This window comes from Oxyura jamaicensis, chromosome 10 (genome assembly GCF_011077185.1).
Source record: "Oxyura jamaicensis isolate SHBP4307 breed ruddy duck chromosome 10, BPBGC_Ojam_1.0, whole genome shotgun sequence".
Lineage (NCBI taxonomy): Eukaryota > Metazoa > Chordata > Aves > Anseriformes > Anatidae > Oxyura > Oxyura jamaicensis.
The window spans coordinates 4,617,226-4,639,609 of record NC_048902.1 but is presented as its reverse complement, the minus strand read 5'-3'; the positions used below and the strand labels follow the sequence as shown (position 1 = coordinate 4,639,609).

At 37.5% G+C, this 22,384-nt stretch overlaps 1 protein-coding gene across 5 annotated transcripts in view; it reads left to right on the top strand.

Annotated features, from left to right (window-relative positions):
- Positions 1–18,796, top strand: part of THSD4 (thrombospondin type 1 domain containing 4) — a 303,076-nt gene extending 284,280 nt beyond the window's left edge. For all 5 annotated transcript variants that reach the window (XM_035336261.1, XM_035336260.1, XM_035336259.1 and 2 more), the window contains 4 exons: positions 6,895–7,068; positions 9,640–9,819; positions 12,104–12,248; positions 13,773–18,796. In XM_035336261.1, coding sequence (XP_035192152.1) covers positions 6,895–7,068; positions 9,640–9,819; positions 12,104–12,248; positions 13,773–13,915 — 642 coding nt within the window. In that variant the 3' untranslated portion in view covers positions 13,916–18,796. The remainder of the gene's footprint in view (positions 1–6,894; positions 7,069–9,639; positions 9,820–12,103; positions 12,249–13,772) is intronic.
- The last annotated feature ends 3,588 nt before the right edge of the window (positions 18,797–22,384 follow it).

Genomic DNA, 22,384 nt, shown 5'->3' with positions numbered 1-22,384 from the left:
CAATTTCCCCAAACAATTCTTTAAAAAAACACTTGAAGCCAAGCGACGTTTCAGCAATAAACATAGACCTGTGATGGGCAGCCCACAAATGGTTCAGATAAGCAGCCAGGAGTTCAGATGCTTAAAGAAAACTTGTTCAAACCTCTTGAGTCTGCAAAACAGTAGTGGAAATCTCACAAGAACAGGCCTTCTTTGTAAGTAGGCATATTAGTACATGCCCACTTCCAGTCCCAGCTGGAAATACCACAGAACAGTCTTTTCTGTTGTATTTTGACATTTCAGCCGTGGCTAGGAAGAAGAGGTAAAAGAACCTGTCATAGCTTTTGAGAACATTGGAACTTTAAAATGGTTGAGTTCAAACTCGATTACAGTCATAAGAGAAGTCATACAGTCATAAGGCCTGATCTGTACATTTCTGAACCCATTTTGCAAACACTTGATGTCTACTGATGCATGTGCAGCAAGCAGAGATTTCAGAGACCTGTCAAAGATCAGTTAAGCACATGCTTTCTCTTTCAGCAAGGTATATATCAAACTTCCACATGCGGATTTATATGGTACATGGAGCATTTCAATATAGATTTGGTCAATTAGCGAAGCATCAGGACAAACAGTACTGTAACATCAAAATGACAGCTGTCTTTACTACTGGCATGTTAAATTTCACAGTTTAATAATTGATATATATTTCTGCAGAATGTGACAAAGGTATTCTTTAAAACAGAGTAGAAGAGATGAATAGTCACATCTGAGCTTTAAGAAAAGGGCAGGCTCTGATTTAGGATTGGTGAATGGATTTTTTTTTTTTCTTATTTTATGGAAACCTTTCAAAGTTTTAATTGATGCAAACTCATTTTAGTTCCCATCTTCATTAAGAGTTTTTGGAGTTCTAAATTGGAAGATTCTGTAATTAACACATCCTAAATGTAACTACAATACAGTAGATGTGCACCCAAAAACTGCAGACTACATACAGAGTTGTGTCTAGCAGTTCTGGCTCCTTCCCAGGGAGAACTGTGTGTAGCTTTTCTCCATAAAGCACACTTGGCTGCCTTCTCACCAAACGGGTGTCGGAGTCCAGTGTATGCATGTTATACACACAGTTTTACCTGCAAAGCCTATGAGCTGCACGGCTAACCATGTGCACACTGTAATGTTTGCAGTGGACCATGTAAAAGAAGGAAAGAAAGCAGTTTATCTTTAAGAAGCAACCTTATTTTTCTGAAAATTATAAGTTCTGCTTTGAAGTAGTTGTAGACACCATTTTTTACTCCTTTCAGTGGGAAAGAAAGAGGAGAGGTTAAAAGTCTCTAGCAGCAAAGTAAGGCTCATCTTACTTTGTATGTGCCCGTATGTACATTTATTTCTCTATCTTCAGTACAAATGAAGAGAATTACTTTAAGTTTCATGGCTTTGTCTTCTACACGATCCTTTGCCTTTAAACAATTTGCCTTTAAACAATTGGGGCAAACCTTCAGGAAGTACTGAAGTGCATTTGTGGAAAGATAATGTCTCATAACTGACTTAGGATGTCAGGTTAAAACTGCAGAGCCACCAAACCGTGTCCTTTAATCAGCAGAGGAAACCTGGCGAACCTTACTGAACTCAGCAGCAAAATTGGATTGATGGGGGTAGATGAGATCCTTGCAAACATTTCACAGCTAATTTTCTGACAGCTCTAATTGCTGGAAAGGTTACTTCTGCTATGGGTCAGAAGCAGGAAACTGTATCCTCCTGATTTACAGCAATGGGAAATTCACCAATGTTTTCTGCCAACTATCCGGACCGTTCCCTTCTTGCATTTTTGTTTATTCCTCATTGCCATCTACTCTGTTGATTTGTTTCTCATTTGATTTAGAGCATATTTGGAAAAGAAGCCAAAATACAAACAATTCTTACACATTAATGAGATTCTGAGGCCAAAATAAAATGTAAGGAAGAAAGAAAAAAAATGTTCCTCCTCAGGGAACAAAATCTGAACTGATCAAACACATGCTCTGGGTTTCAGACGTTTTTAAAAGGAGAAACAGCAAAGCTTCTATAGTAGCTTTCATTAGAGAATTACAGCATGCTTCATAAAAATCAGTGCTTTATTCCTCTCACTCCTAAAGCATTTCCTAGCCTGTACCAGTCAGCTTCTTGACCAGTCACAGGTGTGGAACCACAAAAGCATATTGTACCCCACACTCCTCTTTCACTGGTCTTTATTTACATCGGGATAGCTCAAGTAAAATCTCTTGGATCCTGAACAGGTAAAAGCAAAGAGACCACCATGGAGCTTGTGCAATTTTTAGCTATTTTTGATTATCCAGTTTAAAATTTTAAACAAAATATACCTTTACATGGTTTTCATGTGGAAATCATATGGAAGTAGAAGTTTTCCATTCTGTATGCATAAATTTGTAACTAACTTCATGATTTGCAATGAAACATACAGCCAGGAGAGTTTTGAAGAAGACGTGGATAGGATGGCCAAAGCCTACAGATAATTTATTTTTTCTTCTCCCCAGCTGATCTCTCTTTGCCAAAATTCATTTGCTTTAGACTTTCTGAACAACATGTAACTGCCAAAAGCAAGCTGGTTTGTTTAAAGGCAGATAGGAGAGTTCTGGCGAGTGCACACTTCTGTCGTATCTTTAGTTTTAAAGGAAAGGCAGGCAACTTAATACTGGAAGTTATGCACAGAGATGAGAATTAGAGTAAGGCAGGCTAGTATTTCATCACAGAGCAATGACATCAAGAACAAAGATACATAGTATTCACAAATGCTACTTAAAAATACATATTTCCCAATATTTGTGCAACCTGCTGTTTCAGGTCTCCCAGAAATCAAATTCTGGAAAATATATATTTATTTTTTTTTACTAAATCAGATCATGTATGGAGACGCTGCCATTTGCAAGGTTGAATGCTTTAAAACCTATTGTTGTGTTATTTCTATTATGCCCACCCCTGTATTTCTATTCACATTTTTGGGAAATGTAATGTATGGAGGACACAACCTTTTAGTAGTAGTACAGTGACCAAGATTTTCTCTTAGCTGTCCAACTAGCCTCATTCAGGCAAATCCATCATACAGAGCCCCAAACTGCCAGCCTTCTCTTGGCTTTTCACCTGTAGCCCACTCCTTTGAATGTGGTTGAATATATGTGAAAACATTTAATGTCTTCTCTTTTTTATCTCCTAAGGGAAGTTAGGTTTGTCCATACGCTCAGGTGAGCTAGCTTTGCTAGCGCTCCAAAGTGGGAGTAAAAACCAGCTCCAGAAGCTTTCTCATCAGGATCAATTTTTCCAGCCTGTCCCTGCGGTGACATACGTAACCTCCTCCTGGACTTTGAACTTGGATAGCTAAGGATGACTTGTTAACTTTCTTCACAGATGTGCTCTCTAGGGTTTTAGATAAATAGATAAAATAAAGTGTGGTAAGATAAATAAAGTGTGATAGACAAATCCTGTACAAATGGGGAAACATTTTACAAGAACTAAATTGGCTGGTTTTTAAAAACTTTATTAAAGCAAGCAATGATGCTGAGACCTGGGCAAAAAAACCTCTGGACTAGGTTGATGTAGGTTTCTTGCTGCTTCTTTCCCATGAGCTGTACTTGTAGTCCCAGTTGAGGGCAAAGACTTGTACTGCTACATCAGTCAAAAGGAACTGGCATAGTTAAAGGGTTTTACTTCCTTTGCCACTCCGTGTGGATGGGACAAAAATTCAGGCTTCCACTTGCAGTTTTTCAGTTTTGGAGGAACTAGCCTTGTTTTCCTGGGGTGCTGTTACAGTTTTTTTCTGACAACTGTCACAGCACTGGATTCTTTCTTTAGCCTTTTTTTTTTTTTTTTTTTTTTTCAATGGGAATGGAAAGCTTCTAAAACTCAGCTGATGAGGAACGGACATCAAGAAGAGAGAAAATGACAAACTCCTTAAAATTAGGGAGGGTGTTCCACAGATTAACATTTTTGAGGAAATTTCTGCCAATTAAAACAAGAAAATGAAACAAAATATCTTTAATAATGGGACCAGAAAAGAGAAGTTGCAAATCATGGAAGTTCCTTTCAGGTTTTGTAAGGTAACATGTCGTACGTGTTAGGTTATGGCAGTCTGTGTATTAATGCAACAGATCAATGACACCAAATGGCAGTAGTGGGTGTGTCAATTGCAGAAACCAAAGGGAGAGGATTTGTTATCCAAACACTCCCTACTCCCTGCCTTGGGCTTTGGAAATCATGGCTTTCACACAGAAGATTTTTACTTGAAGGAAGAAGAAGAAAAAAAAGAAAAAACAACTCGGAAACATTCACATTTAGGTTTGCTGTGTAAATCCTTTGAGGGTAGTTAATCTGTAGTAAAATCTTGCAGCAGAGGGTGGGACTACCCTATACCTTCCCATTTGGAATTTCCTTTGTTATTTGATATGTAAGCCTCGTTCATGCATAATCATTTAAAACATAAGTCTGGAGATTTTCTGGATTAATTTATAGACTAAACTTGTTCTCAGCTCTGTTTGTTTGCAAAGCAGAAAAGCAAATTAGATTGTCAAAAGAAAATTACTTAGAAATAAGAAAAGTATTTGCAGAGTGTATGCATATTTCTCTATGCATAATGTAATTGAACAAACTTCCCTGGGATAAAATATGAACAGACAGAAAACTTATTTTAGTACAGTGGGTTTGAAAGGCAGCCATTTATGGAGCTCAGTTAAACAGTTTACCTAGGAGTGGAACATTTTGAAATTGGTTTAGTTTAGTTTTAGTTTACATAAAGGGGAAAATGTTCAGTACCTAGCACAGTGTACATCATTTTGGTATTTCCAAGATGCTGTCAGTTTACTTTGAAAAGGCCTCCTCAGACATCAAATGTGGTTTGCTGAGGAGCTGAGTCTATTTCACACATTGATATGAAAGTGGAAAATTTTGTTGTGCACCACCAACAAAAACCATGCAGTTCATTGTGCTACTTACAGGAATCGTTTAAGAGACGCTCAATTATTTGGTCTTGTAGATGGGGGAAGTGCAGTTTTTTTACTTCTCCATTGGAGTACATGAGCAACTCTTTAAATTTTGAATTCCTAGTTATTTCCAGAATTGTATCCTTTTAAAAAATGTACAAGTTGTACGGGTAAAACATGTAAAAAGTTGAATCACCTTTTTGGCTTGCTAAGGATTCCATTTCAGCAAAGAATTTGTTCTTCTATTGAATATCTCATGAAAGAAACTGACTTGGTGGAAGGAAAACTATTTTCCCATACCGTATCTGTGGAATAAATATGACATGACTACGTGTTTCACACAACCAGTATTCCTTGGTGTGTGATTCAAGACTGGTTTGCAGCCAATTGTACATTCAGTGCCTGGTGGCTGTGGGAGATGGTGAGCAACTGTAGTGGCTAGGCGTGTTACTGATGGTGGCACCTGCTGTTCTGTAGTTGAACGATTGGATGGGAAACCTTTTCGTTATAATTGCCAGTGGAAGCCAACTTAAACTAGTGGGCAGTTCTATGTCTCATTACCAGTTCTCTTCCAATTTTTCTTTTATTCCAAATGTAAAAATGTCCCAGAGCTACATTGATTCACAGGGGAAGTTCTGGTCATTATGGAAGTTATGCCTAACTATGCATAACTTTTCCCAAGTAATTACTTGCTGTGTTAAAAATGAGATTGGAAACGTCAGTCAAATGTATCTGTTCTCCCATATACTGCATATTTACTTGTGGTTTTCTTTACATGTGTAATATAATATAATTGCTTGTAATTGCTAAATTCACTTACATATACGAATCTTTCAGCAAGCTGCACGTTTTTTCTTTATTTTCATAGTCTAGAGATGAAATGACAAATGTGTTTTCAAAGAAAAGAAAACGAAGATGAAGAAATAAAGAAGCAACAACAACAACAAAAAACAGTCTAACACATGAATTGCTTATCTCCCAGGCATGTTTGCTTTTTAAATATCATCAGTTTGATGCTGCCCAGAACAGTGGAATGTGAGACTTTCCCACTGAAGTAGGTGAATGACCAAGCTATAAGGGCACAAAGAGTCACGATAAATGGAATTTATCCTGCATGATTTATGGGTCATATGTATACCATCTCCAAATATGTGACATACACTCTGCATATCACTATTTAATACAAGCTTTCATAATTTAGCAGTGAAAAGTTGAGAAAGATGAATATTAGTTACTGGCCACCTCTGCTGCTAAAACCAGTAAAGAAAAAAGTAAAGAACTTAGAGTTGAAACAGGGAGGGCAATAATTAGTGGCCATTCAAATTATTTTTAGAGCATTTACCTGAGTCTTTGGAAACTGTTTTCTACTTTATTGTGCACTCGTACTCTGTCAGCAACCTATATGGGAAAGTTCCAGGATGCACTATGCAGTCATTTTGCTACCAATAGCAGCACTCAATGCCAGTAGCCCTAAGATGATCTTCACCTCATCCTTTTAACCAGTGTAAGAATTCACCTGGCTAACAGCTTGAATAGTCAGAGGGGAAACTCACAGAACAATTCATAGGCCGAAACATAACTGCTCCCTGAAAAGCTTCTTGTTGAAATTATCACCTCTCGGATGCACTAACTGGTATGCCAAAAGATGAATAAAATTAAAATTGAAAGATTTAACAGATAGGGAGAAGGATGGAAAACTAAACAAGCTATTAAAAACCTATAAGAAATTTCTTTCTTTCCTAATCATTCAGGTTCTCTCATTTGTGATTATGAAGGACAGGTACTATTTGTACTGTATTTAGAGGTATGAAACCATAGGATTATTTGCTACAGTTGAATTACAAGTGAAAATTGACGTTACGTGTATTCATTTATTTTCCATGGTTGTTTCACTGCACATTTCTGGAGGATGGACTAGTGAACACCTGTTATGTCTTCCACTCTCCAGTGTTCTGCAGAATGTGGTGACGGGGTCCGTACACGTTCAGTGGTTTGTATGACCAACCATGTCAGCAGTTTGCCTCTGGAAGGCTGTGGCAATAACAGACCCTCTGAAACAACTCCCTGTAACAATGGACCCTGCGCTGGTAAAGTGGAGTGGTTTGCTGGGAGCTGGACACAGGTAAGCTCTACATCTAACACGTGTTTGTTTACTGTTGGCATTTTAATCCTTTCCACACAAGGAAGATCTGTGCCACAAGGTATTTCTGCATCTCTCTGGAACATTTGGATAAGTGTTTTTTGTTGTTGTTGTTGTTTTTGTATTTTACTGAGCTAACGTTCAATGTTTCAAGATGGTTCTTTTCCTCTATACCTTAATTTTTGTTTCTCATCTACTGACCCAGTGTATTTATAAAATGAGAGACATCAGAAAGGTGCCTAGGATATTCTAAGGAAAGCAAAAGAGATTTACACCTATTAAGTTAGATCGTTTGTGATGCATACCTGTGGGATGTGTATAGCCAATAGCCAAAGGATGCATAATAAGACAAAAACAGTGGCTAAAACCAAAAGTTGACTTCTGTTTTGCTGTGCTGAAGTTTGTGATGATAGATGAAAAGAATTAGTGGCCAGTATCCTGGTGCTCTTTTATTTCCTTTATCCACATCTCAATGTTCTTTCTCATTCGTACTAAACATTTCTGCTGTCAGAAGCAAAGGAATTTCAGAAGCTGTCAGCTGGTGCCCAGTCGTTTATGTCCCTCTAATTTAAGTAGGCTCTAACATAGCCCAGAGAGCCTTTTGGACTGCTGATACCAGCATTTCATCAGGTTGTTAGGGAAAAGCCTCTTGGCTGTGCTGTTAACTCACTGCATTTCAGATTCCAGCTGGTAAGGAGTTGGAAATTAAACTGGTACAGCTGAGATGGAGATTACATGCAAATGCTTCCAAGTGTAAGTGATAATTATTTGTATTGTATGAGAGTAATAATAAATTCAAATTTAAAACATACTTTGCTGCAGTTTTAATAACTGGTGAAGTCTGGGTCTTGTTAGTTACACTGCTCCATGCAGGTGAATAGGAACTTCGTACCCTATTACCATAGAGAGAAATGTACAATAAGGTTATCCTAACTCTTCCCATTCTGTACTGAATAAGAAAGTTTCTTTCCTTTACAATTTCCTGTTCTTTTAAGCCTAATTCACCTTCTTTCTTTGTATGAGATTGCATTCTGTTTGATGCATACGAGTTATACAAAGTGTTCGCTGCGTAGTATGTGAAAGAAGTGCCTGATAACGTCTGTTCTACCAGCGAAATCCTGACTTTAAATACCATAATGAAAGTAGACAGTCAGTAGACCAGAGCAGAGAGCATTGGTGGATGACGTTTTGCATTGTGCTCATTAGAGCTGAGGCTAAATGTTAAGAGTGTCTGTTGGAAGAAGCGCTAAAAGAGAGCAGGGACAGAGATGCTCAGTGTTAAAGAAAATGGAGTTACATTACTTACTGTAGGATTTATTTAGGTGCGGTCATCTCGAGGTTTTTTATTCGTCTCAAAAGTTTTTATGGGTATCTGGTAAAGGGATCGTAAATTACACGCAAAGTATTAAAAATAGTAATAATAACACTTGATTGTTTTAGGTTAGAATAGGCCTTTGAAAATCGTGGTCCTTTATGCAATATAGAAATCAATATATCACTGGAATAAGCTTCTTAAAATATTTTAAAAATGCCAGTAACAATGTTATGTGTGCATTTAACCTTTAAATGGGCAATAAGAGTCTGACAGTAAAATTTGCTTTTCGGAATTGGAACCAACACTGCATCACATCGATATTTGCAAATACAAGAAGAACACCCTGGCAGATCAAGGCATTTTCTAAAAACCACACCGTGTGGGGATTTGTAAAACTGCAGAACTGTGCTCTAACCTTATAACCTCAAAGGTTCAGTGCATGCAATCTTGCTTCAGTCAGAAGCAGTAACACTGTATATGGAGAAAGTAAGTTATGCTCCTCTTTTTATTAGAAAAATTAAAATCAATTTCCTTTTGTAGCTACAGGTAAATGAAAGTTCTAGATTTTTCTAAAATCACAGTTGCAGTCATGTCTCTTATTCTTAATAATTAGAAAAGCATTTTCAGTCTGCTGTACCATTTGGAATAAAAATGAATAGAAGTACAGTTTTAACCATTTTAAGCATTTTTAAGATTTGTAATTAAACGTATAATACCCCAAACATACAGTCATTATTCACTTGATGAATTAAGTCATTATTATATCCTGTCGCATTTTCTTGTACTAGTTCCTAACCGGCACTTCTGGGTACTATGGTAGTATTACATAAATATAATAACAACCCTAGCATTATCTAGGCTACTATTCTGGGTCTGAGGGATAAAAACCCTATGGCAGGTACCAAAGGAATGTTTTACCTTCTGCCCTTCTCCTTAAGTCATACATATGCCAGAGGTGGAAGGAAAGATATAGTTAACTTTACTGAGGAAAGAGCCAGTTAAAAGAAGGAAATAAATTTTGTTTGAAGGTGTCTTAATATGTATCCAAAAATAGCAAATAAACAATGCTTTATAAATTTAGCTGATGAATAATAATTTAAAGGGCAAGTATAAGCGTCTGTATGCATGAATGTTCTTTTATTTCAGGAACAAATAACAGGGACAAATAAGTTACTTCAGAACCAAGTTGAAGAACAGTAGAATAACAAATTCCACCGCTTTTTTGTTCTCTGATACAGTGCTCTATTGAATGTGGCAGTGGAACTCAACAGAGAGAAGTAATTTGTGTTAGGAAAACTGAAGGCCATTTTGATGTTTTGAACCCCTATGAATGTTCATATTTGGAAAGACCTCCCAGCCAGCAATCCTGCTACCTCAAACCGTGTGGATCTAAGTGGTTTCATACAGAATGGAGCACAGTAAGTCTATCGTGTTCTTCTAAGTCTGGTTTTGTTTGAAGCATCTTTTTCTGTGTATACGGAAAGGGAACACCATTTGGATAAAACTGTTGATCATGAAATAAGGCTTAATCTTTCACAGGAATGATACTGAAAAGAAAGCATACTCTTCAGCAGCCAGTGGAGTTTATGCTTCATCTTGAGTTCCCTTAGTCAGGAACCTTTGGGAAATTCTTCATTCAAGTGACAGAAAAGATAGAAATTTTATTGTTCTCCATGCTTGGTTATTTGAATATCCCAATGGCAGCACTAGAAAGTAGAAAAGGCAGAATGTTTATAACAAAAACAAATCAGCTGAAGAAAAAACTGATTTTTCTTCCCTATTTTGCAGGTCTGTATAGATAGTTATTTGAAAAACAAAGATCCAAATTATGCTCATGGTAAAACCATGTAGGTTGAAGTATCTCCTTTGATGTTGCTGGAAATTCTTTGAACTCTTTACTGTTAGTTTAGTTTAAATGACTTTCATTAGGAAACCCATTTTCAAATGTGAACCTGCTAGTGTGTAACCACAAAAGATCCAGACGTGCATCCACAGGACACAGCAGATAGATTTTTCTGAAAGTGAAAATATATATGCTCTCTTTTTCAGGCATGGAAGAAAGAAACTGCTAAAAATCAGAATCTGATAGGTATTTAGAGATCACTGGCTACTGTTTAAGTGCCTACTTCCTAAGAATTGTCTTAAAGTCATTAAAGGTCTAAGCCTTTGTGACCATCTTCTTCATTGTACAGATACTTCTGGTAGCCGAGGGTTTCTGAGATCATACTCTAAGCATTTTTCAGTTGTCTTTCTGATACTGTTACTATTACTAACAGAGTATGTATTATTTCTTACAGTTTGACATGAAAAGAAATGATTTGGAGACTAGTTGTGAGCAGAATAGCAGGTTCAGAGCCCTCTGTACTAGGCTTTGAAACTCTCCAGTTCATATCTTCAGCAGACTTCTTATATGAGCCAGAATAAATGGCACAGTCCCTTCAGTCATGGAGATTCAATGGTTGGCTAATGCAAAATGCTGGGTTTTGTATATAGTATGTTGTGTGTAACTTCTAAATTCTGTCTTGGTTCCATTTAAAGTGCTTAGGATCTCTACAGATCTGAATGGAAGGTTTTATTGTTAGATATGGGATAATTACAATATTCTATACAGGCATGTAATGAGTAATTATATTTTAAAAAAAACTAAGTGTTCCATTACTGTTTCTGTAGGTCTCTTTCTTTTCTAAATTGCAGAAGTGTTGTGCTCCAAAATCAAAGAACAATTTAAGGCTATATTATAGGGAATATTTTAGTTTGCTACAATATCTGGTTTTATGTTAGTGATAAATTGTTTTTATAATGTTAGGGAAAAAATATGCCAAAAAAAAAAAAAAAAAAAAAAAGAAGTCTGAAAATGTTCTGATTACTTTGGGGGGCTATTAAAGTTTCAATAATTATAAATGATCCAGGTTTAATGAAGCTTGTGAGCATTTAGGTCAAACTGAACACTGAGCCAAAACTGAAAGACCTCACTCAGACAAAATTTTTAAAGTCAGCAGGGGATTTGCTTCAGTGTTAATCTGTGTAATAATTGACTTTGAAAACACCAGGACAAGCAAGTACAAAAGTCTTTGGCTTCAGAACAGGTTTTGAAGGAACACAGAAATATTTTCTTCAGAAATTAAAGGAAACCTATATTGCTTATTAAAATCGCTGGGCCGAAAGAATTGGAAAATAATTGAGCACTAGACAAAAGGCAATTAAAATGATTCCTGATTGTATATAAATGGAGATAAAAATGGCAGTGGAGACCGGTGCAGTCAAGTAGTCAAGTCAAAGTTCAGTGTAGGAAGTTCTTAAATAAGAAATGTATGAACCCTGTGGAAAGAGTAGATTTGGGAGATGTATATAAATAAGCAGAGGAAAACAAGACTAATTAGACTAACAAGGCTAACCAACAAGAGAAATTAGAGAAGCAAGAACCTAACAAGTTCAGAAAGGGAAAGATTCTTGCATGCTTTCAGTGGCAGTCCAGCATGTTTCTTTGTCCAGTTGCTCCCCCTATAGACAAGAACGTTTTTGAACCTTTAAAGGTAATTTCACCTGTATGTTAAGGACTAGTTACAACACAAAAATCTAGAGCAGTGAAGCTGATAAAAGGCTGCAGTGATTATATCTGTATCTGGGTTTCAGGTCCCCGTTTTTATCTCTATATTTGCACGTTGCATGCAGTCTTCATGAACTTCAGCTTTTGTGTTTCAGTGTTCCAAATCCTGTGAAGGAGGATTTAGAGTTCGAGAGGTACGATGTCTATCAGACGACATGACAACCAGTACTCAGTGTGATCCACAGCTTAAGCCTGAAGAAAAAGAACCATGTAACACACAAGACTGTATCCCTGAAATAGGTACGGTAGAGAAGCTTCATGTTTTAACTATGGAACTCCATCTAGTGGATAAAATACCTAATAATCATGCATAGGTTTTAGCGTTTATTTTCTTTCTAAAGTCCAGAGTTTTTTTTTTTAAGTATGGCTCTTTTCTGTGATGTGAAAGTAGGTTTCCACTTCTAATTTAAAATGTTTTCCTTGAAGCATTGAAGAAAGTGGCTTACTTTTGAAGTTGCTGAGAATGTGAGAAATCTGCTTCTGTGAAAACGACAAATAGAAGTGTTTTTAAGCAGCCTCCTTGCATTCTGAAATGTTTCTCTGGGCAGAGTCTTTGAAAAACAACAACAACAAGATCATGCATCATATACTGTGTTTGGTAACAGCTTCTATAAGAAACAATAACATTATGGATATTTAATATAAGAACATAAATAGTAAAATACTGGTTTTCTTGATTATGAACTTCCAGAGTGGCTTAAACATTTTTCCTCAAGATTTTCAAGCCTTAAAGTAAGACATTATGGGCAATTTAGAAATTGTATTTTATATGTAGTATATACACACATCAAATTTTATTATTAAGCATTGAAATTAATCATTCTTCTCCTCCAGATTTAATTTTAACAGTAATGAGAAAGCTAGGGAAAGGAAGATGCGAGTATTTAGAAACAGTTTGAACTCATATTTTACAATAATTATTTTAATAATGAGAATTATTTTTAACATAATTTGAGATAATTATCTTAAAAGCTGGTATACCTGTAGCATTAAAAATACTTTATATTGTGCTGCTGTTACTGTTTCTTCTGCATTTAAAATAGGCTTGTACAGAAATGCTCATTTTTACATCTGAGCCTAGCACTTTGACATTTTGTCTTTGTCTTAACACCTGTGTGGTGGACAGTGGTCACCTGGTCATATGAAAATATTAGCTGTCATGTAAAAAGTGTTTCTAACCCTGTTGGTTGTAAAGGAAAACTTCAAAATGTGAGCAGACGGTATTATAGCAGCTTAGAAAATAATGGGGAGTGTTAACGCCAACTGTTTATTTATTTTTTTTGGTTGGTTTGGTTTTAATCTGGTTAATTTCAACCAATCACAGCATTTGTAACAAGGGTGGTGTTTTACTCAGCAGTGGATTATTTCAGTTTAGCAGTTGAAAATTAACACTTGCAGGTTCTGGTGCCATCTGTGCACTGCTGCAATAGTTTAGTACCTGGGAATCTAAAAATGAAGTGGATAGAGGTACCTAAGTGGAAAATACTAGAAATTTCCCGATCATCTTTATTTAAGCCAAATTTTTCAGAAGAAAGAAAAAAAATAATGAATATATATGGGGTTAGGTACATTTAATCTGTGTTTTTGTGTATCTTGATTAAATGTGGAAAATCTTCCATTTGCATAGGTAGCCTATTTTAACCTGACAATGAATGTTTGAATAGAGGTTAAAGCGATTTTACACAGTAAAGGAAAGGGGATTGGTTGCCTGTTATTCCACTGTTAATTTTCTTCAGTTTCTTTTCTCTTCCTTTTTCTCCACAGATGAGAACTGCAAAGATAAATACTACAATTGCAATGTGGTGGTTCAGGCCCGGCTTTGTGTCTACACCTATTACAAAACAGCCTGTTGTGCATCCTGTACGCGTGTGGCAAATAGACAATCAGGGTTTCTAGGACACAGATAACAAATACTCTTCTCAAATCAGCAATGTCAGTCTTCAGATGGAGCTTGAACAGTGTTACTGTTTTGACTACAGCAGGTTTTAGCTTCTTAACGAGATGGTTTTTATATTGCTGTGTACATCAAGACACCACACCATTTCAGTTACACTTATTGTGCAGTTATGTCTTTTTAAAAAATGTTTGTTGTAAAACCATGATCTTTTTAAAGCATTAATTTCTAATGATAATATTATTTGCACCTGCTCATCGGATAATTATTTAAAAAATATACCAGCCTTACTATTGTGAAATTATTGTTAAAAAAAAAAAAAAATCAGTCAGGCAATTACTGGAGATATTTTACCAATGTGGATGCAACTGCTGCGTTATTTTCTGAGTGCTTAACTCTTCCTTGGTATTTTGGACTGCCTTAAAGTAATAGACCAAATCAATGAAACATGCACATGACAAGAACTATTTTACAGAGAAACCAGCCCCTTGAAGACACATTCATGTTCAGTTTCTTAGCACACTAATGTATATTTTTCATTACTTCAATCCATTCATAATAAATTATAGTAATGGTTCAACTCTTTCACTTATACTTCTAGCTAACTTCCCGTCCTCAGATGGCAAATATATGCACACTTGACTGCCAAAATGTGCCTTCATATTTAATTCATAAACTCTTGAAGTTAAACTGTTCTATTGTATGTTTTTTAAAATACATTACCTACCAGAGTGCCACTAGTGCCTAACCAATTAAGCCTTTAATAACTGCAGCTGTCAGTGAGATTTACCAGGAAGGTGAGGAGACTTTGCTGATACTTAAAAAGAAATACAGAGTGTTTGTTTCCACCGGCAAGGTCTCTTTTCCTGTAGGGCAGTTTTTCAGTGAATTGATGTCTTGCCTGATGTCTTGTCTCTGCACTATTTTTTAACAACTACCATACAAAAATATTGTGTCCAGACCTTGTCTGGATACATCACTAGTTTCTGAAGCAACCACCAACAGATGCAGACCGCTCTGCTTTATCATAGTCTGCTATTCTTGGTGTCAGTAGTCTTTGTGAGTGTAGTAGCCAAGTATGAGGAGATCTTACCTGTTGATGTTCTTCAGGGTTTGATCACTTACTACAACATATTTGTCATTTTTGCTTCATTCCATGTTTCATCCAACAGATCTTTTAATACCACTCCCTTTATACTACTCAAGAATAGCTTTTCTTAGACCTAAAGTTAGGTGGTGATTTTTCATTTCTGCAATTACTAGACTCAGCCTTAGGATGTGCTGAAGGTAAATAGATCACATTGTGCAGAGCAGAAGATAGCTTTTGCATTATCTGCACATTCTCTAGCTTCTACATTTGAAGTCTTTCAAATGTGTAAATAAGGCTGAGGGAAGAAAGAAACACCTCTGCTCATTCAACTGTTTATTACAGCATATTGCTTTTAAATGCATTATATCCAACTGTGCATCTATTTCTAAGGTGCCTACTGCCTGAATTGAAAAACAGCTTTAATAATGTATGTTAAGCCACTCCCAGTGATGCAGTAGTAGAGTGATTAATGTGTCCTGCTAATGATTAGAGGCATGTTTGAACCTCATTCTGGATTTGTACTAGAGCTCATCCCAGATGGTCCATCTGTAAATGTTCATCTGTTTTTATTTTGTTCTTACTGCTTGGATGAAGACAATGCGGAAGAGACAATGGGCCACTGGGAGGCAAAGGTTTCTGGGCATGCTACTTACTAGTCACAGCAGTTCATGTACTGGAAGCTACAGGCACAGAAAGGTAGAACACCTCTAGTTTAAAAGCTGCCTTGGACTGAGACAAACCTTAGATGTTTTGATTGAGTCACTTACGAAGAATGTATTTCAGTCACGATGAAGTGTAATGTTTGGCCAAATGAAATTAAGAAGTGTTTCCCCTAAACTTTGAAGTATTTGTGATTATAAACCATTAATGTTACTGGCTGTTTCTGTATACTTTGGTTGGTTTTTTTTTTCACCGTAATTAATTGACGTAAGCCCATTAGAAACAGACATGCTAACTACAAAACCTTTGATTTTAGTTCACAAAGCTTTTGCAGTCCTATTTCCTTGGATTATGAAAATTTATTCATGAAGATAATTTAAAAATTTGTGGTCATATTTTATATTCATTAAGATTCTTGTCCAAAGACTGTTACAGAGAAAGTACAGCATAAACAACTCTGGAATCCAGTATTTGTAAATACAGATTTTCACCTCAAAATCTCATTGCAGCAAACCTTCACATAGAGTGCATAATTTTTGCTGTTACCTCTTTTGTGCCAAGGAAGTGTGTCCTGTGAGCTAGAGTGAAATACTTGTACTGAAAACCACAAGGAGAATGAAATACAATTCATAGACAATCTGCTTGCACACACTCTTGGCTGTGAGACAGCAAGTTAGCAAGTAGACAGGTTATCCTGGCCTTCCATAAAATCTGTTGTTATGCTCTGGAATATATGGCAATTGGGTTATTTTACAAGGATTAGCATCATGTAGGCTCCATTAAGCTGCCACTAAAGTAAACAATTCATGGGAGCTAAATAAGAAAGAATTTATACATACATGTAGTGCTATAACCCTTTATTTCCTGTAAGCTGTACTGCCTTGTGAATTTAATGCAGTGAATTATGTTTATAGAAACTATATATTTCTTTTTAGTAAGAGGACAGGTTTCAGATGTATCAGTTAAAAAAAAGATTGCATCACCTAACTGAACATCTGGTGATATGGAAACTACTAAAGTCTTGCTGAACTTAATCATTTATCATCTCTTCTCATGTTTCAGCATAATCAAAATACTTGTTCCTGAAATATGAACTAATGAACTCTTCTTTCAGCACTTTGATGTAGAAGAACTAATATTACCTACACAAAGTAAGTGCTATGCTAGTATTCCACTGTCTCTCAAAGTGCACTTTTGAAATTGTGACTATAGCATTTGTTTTAATAGAGCAATATACCAGTTTAGGATGATGCGTACAGAGGCCCTGATTTTAATTTCATGATTTTACTGTAAACCAGAGGTGGCTTTTGCCTATGTCTCAGTCCTAGAATGTGCCAGTGGTCACCACTGAGGGAGGAAGCTGGAAGCAGTTAATGGCTAGTAGAACCTCCGTATGTGAGAGTAAAACATGCTCTCCGTGGCTTTTTTTTCCAGTTCATCTCCATCCTGCAGTCCCTCTCTTACACTGACAAGTGTTCTTCTCCTCCTATCTCACCTCCATCCCTCTGTGCTTTGGATGCCAATTTAAAATTTTGCGTGCATTACTGAAAATCCTCAGTGGTTTGGTTAAGAATCTGTTAGAAATAAGTCCAGCTATGAAGAGAGCTATATTCCTGCCAGTTCGGTGATTTTTGTGTGTTCATGTTGGCTAATTTTAAATGCATGATATTAAAATAACCACTGAAAGAGCTCCTGTTCAATGAACCTATGATTACACAACTATTGAAGTACGTATTGGCCCTTTATTCTCAAATCTAACGTATATTAAAAAACAAAAACAAACAAACAAAAAACTTTACACACAAAAAGTAAAAAATTGCCTACCTAGTTTTCTTGAGATCTACACTTAGTGTCTGACTAATCTCTTTCTTAGAGCCATTTGGCGTATTAGGCGGATTATTTATGTGCATGTCTGTATTTGGAACACAAAACATTACATTTTGACCACTGAAAGTAAACTTCCTTTGTTCTTAGAATCAGTTACAGAATATGTTTGTGGGAGCTACATTAGCTATTGTTTAGAAAATGTATTAAAATTGTACCTCCTAATATCTCAAATGAAAAATCATCCAGTAATTCTTTTTAGTATAATTTAAAGGAAACTTCTCAGCATTATAATATCTTAATAGGGTGGGTAAAATTCAGACCTGGTGGAAGGAAGAAAATTTCATTTAAGAGAACTCACACCAGACCTGAACTTGGCTCTTTTAGCAATAAAAAGTTACAAATGCAAGTTCCTAATCTTCTATAATGCCATTTACTTTAATGGATTACAAAACAAACTACCACTATATTTGGAGAGGAGGGGAGCTTAATTTTGAGAAATCAGTGACCTCACAGTGACAGTCCATCATTGCTGCTTGCCCTGAATTATTTTTCTCTATGTTGTGTTTGGGTCTCATAAGACCTAGTCTTGCAGTGGCCTTGGCAGGGTGGGTGCATACAAACTTGTGAACGCCACATGGAAGTTGCTTGGGCTCCACATGGAGGATCAGGAGGGATTGGAGCCTTAACTCTAAGGATATTTAAACCTGACAAAAAGTGACAAAAAAAAAGAAAAAAAAAACTTTTTATATATATAAAAAAGTCTACTTGACCCTAATAATTGATTTTGGCAGAAGGATATACTTTATTATAACTTATTTTGTTGTTATTTGTAAATACAAGATGTTTATGGGAAATATGTATTCTGAGCTGTGTGTATGGAACAAGCCACTGCACCAAAATAATTCAAATATTTAGAATAGGCAGATTTTTATTAAAAGGGACCTAATACGTATTTATTTACATATACCATTCACATTTTGTCCAGCTCTTTCATTATACTAACCCAGCTTTTATGGAATTTTATAGCACAAGTATTACATATATATTTTTGTATATATGTCATACTGTAAATCCGTAATATAATTTTCTAAACTTTCTGATTAGCCAGTTCCTTGAGTGAATTAAAGGAGGAGTAGAAGCAAATTGCTTTCTGACTCGTTCAGGAATATGTATCCATAGCAATGCACCTGAACCAGAACTGTACAGCATCCTTTTCATATTGTATGCATTTTCTCTTTGATGAAAAAATGTTAACTATTTTTGTTTATGACTAATTTATTTTTTATTATTTGGAAAAATAAAGTAATTCAAGATGAATTTATGTGACATGATTTATTTATTATTTGGTTGATTTGATTTCTTCCACGGTCATTGTTTCTGGAAAATTAGGCACAAGTATCAACAAAGGTATAATGCACTAAAGGAATCCTTGCTCATGTATTGCGGGGACAAAATACAACCATGCTGCAAAAAGGTTCATAACCAGAACTTTGTTAGAGCTCTGCAAAAAGGATTGCAACATCCTGATAGACTGTCCCTAATGGTAATCACGTATATTAGAAATGGGAAAGAAGGCCATTTCCTGGTGTTTTGGGAGCTCCTGTGCAGTTTCTTGCAGGTTTCCTCCCAGGGTATTCTCAACCATATTGTGTGTTTATAGCGTAAAGCTCTGTCACTTCCATGTCTGGACTCATAGTGGTTTACAAGTATAAAAATTTCAATGTAACTGCAAAATTATCCAAGCATGGATGCAGCTGAGGTGTGTTCATACCATACATAAGACAATGTTAAACATTGTAAAACTAGTATCCTTGGTTCTGTTGGAATGTGTTTGAATGCGTAGGTAGAATTTCTGTTGGTAGCTGCTCAAAGATCATAGTTTTTTCCTCCCGATTTGGCATAACCAGACTGGTAGAGTAGACACCTCAGAACAAATTTTATTATAATTCCACTATAAATTGGTGAAATTCTAAGGGAGGAAAAACAATACCTAATCCTTTTTGGAGATCATCAGTTGTTTCATCTTTCTTCTTTGCTGTTGTGAGAAAATCTGTATAGTTGAAGAAAAGTGGAAGTTGCGAGTTATTTGAGTTTGGATTTTGTTCCTGAATTCCAAATTACTAATGAATAGAAAAGATCAAATTTGGTATGCACATGGGATGTAGTCCTTAGTAATAAATTAAGAACTGTTATGTTCTCAGCATGCCAGAGAAAGATGTAGTTTGTTTTAGAAAGTCCCATGCCCAAGCTCATTCGTCAGCAGATGTTACTAATGAGTTAGAATGTCAGGATATGTATATGCTACAGCAATACATGCAATGTCTTGGAACTGGATGCTTCTGGCTAAGTAAAATAATTTTCACATTTTAATACTTCAGAGCGCTTCATAGTTTTAAGTGCAGCAATCACACGGTACCGGTCATCAGGGACCAGTACAGTCTGAGGGCACACCAGGTGTTTTCCCTCTGCTTGGCCTTCATTTAAACAATATAGTTTATCACTTAAACACTACAGTGAAGTTGGTAATGCAGTTTAGTCAGTGCTGTTAGCATTTTTGCTGGAGGATTAAATTCTCTTTAATTGAGTTTGTAATTTAAATCTTAACGAGGTATTTCCAAAGCAGTGTCTGTAACTGTGGATACAGAAGAGAGCCGTGCGTGCTTCCTGCGGCACTGGACTTCTGGAGCACAGGGAGCGCTCCCGTGCCTTGCACAGGATTGACACAGCAACGTCCAGAGCTAAAAGCAAACTGGACTTATTTATTTTTTTAAATTATCATTATTAAATGCAGAGGTAAGATGTTTTTGTTAGAAGGCAACACCTGCTGTTTTCTGTGTGGACAAGGAGCAAGCCTTGTGTTGTGACCCTGCAGTTCTGCCCTGGAGGCGTTGGGCAGCTCTTTCACCCTCCCTGCCCACCAGCTGAAATCACCAATGTCTCGTTATGGCGCTTTTAACGCCTGCGGTACAAGCACTGGAAAACCGTGCCACTCTTTGAGGGGGGAAGCGTAAACGTGTGGAATATTACTGCAAGCTAAGTTCGTGTGGCCTACGGACAAACCCTGAGTCATTTTGTGCCATTGAAAAAAACAATTGCAAATCAACACCTGTCCCTTCTACCACGGGGCACAGCGCACGTTAACTTTGGCCTTACCGCTGCCCCCCGAGGCAGCCCTGCGCGCCAGCAGCAGGCCGGGCGGCACCGGCGGCAAGCCGCGGCCCCCCTCAGCCGCCTCGAGCCCGTGGCGCCCAGCGGCCGGCTCCGCCGCGCGAGGCCGCCGCCGGTGGCGAGGGGCGGGCACGCGCCGCCGCGACCGTTGGGCGACCGTTAGGCGGCCCCGCCCCGCGCTGTGGAGAGGCCCGGCGGGAGCCCCCGCCCCGGGCGGGCGTACGGGGAGGCCGCAGGTGTTGGCGGGGCGGATCGGGGCGGTGTTCCTCCTTCCCTCCCTCCCTTCCTCCCGGCCACCCTCCCGTCATCAGGAGCCTGGTAGCGGCCCGAGTTCGGTCACGGCTGCCGGGAAACGCAGCGTTCCTCTTCCCCTCTGGGCGCCGCAGGGGCTGAGGCTCGCTTCTGTAAGTGCGTGATGGACGCTTGTCTCGTTAAAAGAAACAGAACTTGGGTTATTGACCCACAAGCTTCCTTGATAATTAATTACTTCAGTCTTTACCACAAGTTCTTTATGTTTAAAGTAAAAATTAAAAGCAAAAATAGTAAGAGGAGCAAATGCAGTACTTGTTATCTCATACACGTTCAGAAGCGGTACATCAGCCTCCGTGAGGTGACCCTGAAGCGTGGTAAGGCGTCAGGGCTTTCAGGTCTGGGTAGTGAGGAAGGTTTCATGTTTTCACGTGGCACCTGTTTCTGGCCCCAGACAGACAGGGTTCTCCGTGTCCCACACCTTGTGTGAAGGGCAGACCTGCTGCATGGCTGCCTGTTCAGGGATGAATATTAAAAAAAGTTAAAGTTAGATAAAAAGTTAAAGTTAGATAAAGTTAGATAGAGGGATTAACCCCTTTAGTGATGAGTTGTTGAATGCAAAGTGCAGATCTTTAATGCCTGACTCCACACCCTGTCTCATCTGTACCTGTAGCTAGCTACAAACTTGTACAAGGAAACAGGAACTGAGGGAGAACATCAAGGGATTATTCATAACATAAAATCAAATAATTGCTCTTAAGAGAATCAGAAAAAAAAAAAAAAAAAAAAAAAAAAAAGACTTAATTTTGGCTCTCCAGTGATGCAAGTTCCAATAAGGAACAAATAGAGAAAGTCAGTGCTATTTCCTGACCTATTTTCTAATATAAATAGACTTATGTGAGCATTGATTGAGAATGTAATGTAACACCTATCCATAAAAAAGTTTTAAGTTCTTCGCTGAACAGCTGAGGTTGGAAGACAGATCATCTGCTTCAGCCCCCTGCACCAAGCAGGCTTAGCTACAACAGGTTGCCCAAGGCTGTGTTCAGTCAGGTTTTGAATATCTCCAAGGATTGAAACTCTACAACAGGCATCCCTGGGCAACCTGTTCCATTGTTCCACCACCTTCACAGTTTGTTTTGTTTGTTTGTTTGGGGGGGGGGGCGGGCGGCAATGCTTTCTTAATTTCAAATGGGATTTCTTTTGTTTCAGTTCGTACCTACTGCCTCTTGACCTGTGATGGGGTACACCTGAGGAGAGCCTGGCTCAGTTGTCTCCAGTCATTCACAATGGTAAGATCTCCCCTGAGCCTTCTTTTCTCCACACTGAGCAGTCCCAGGTGTCTTGGCCTTGTATGTGAGCTGCTCCAGTGCTTTAATTATCTTTGTGACCCTTCACTGGACTCATTCCACTAAGTCTACATGTGTCCTGTGCTCAGATTGATCCTTGTACTTGATCCTGATGACGTACACCTTAATATCCTGAGCA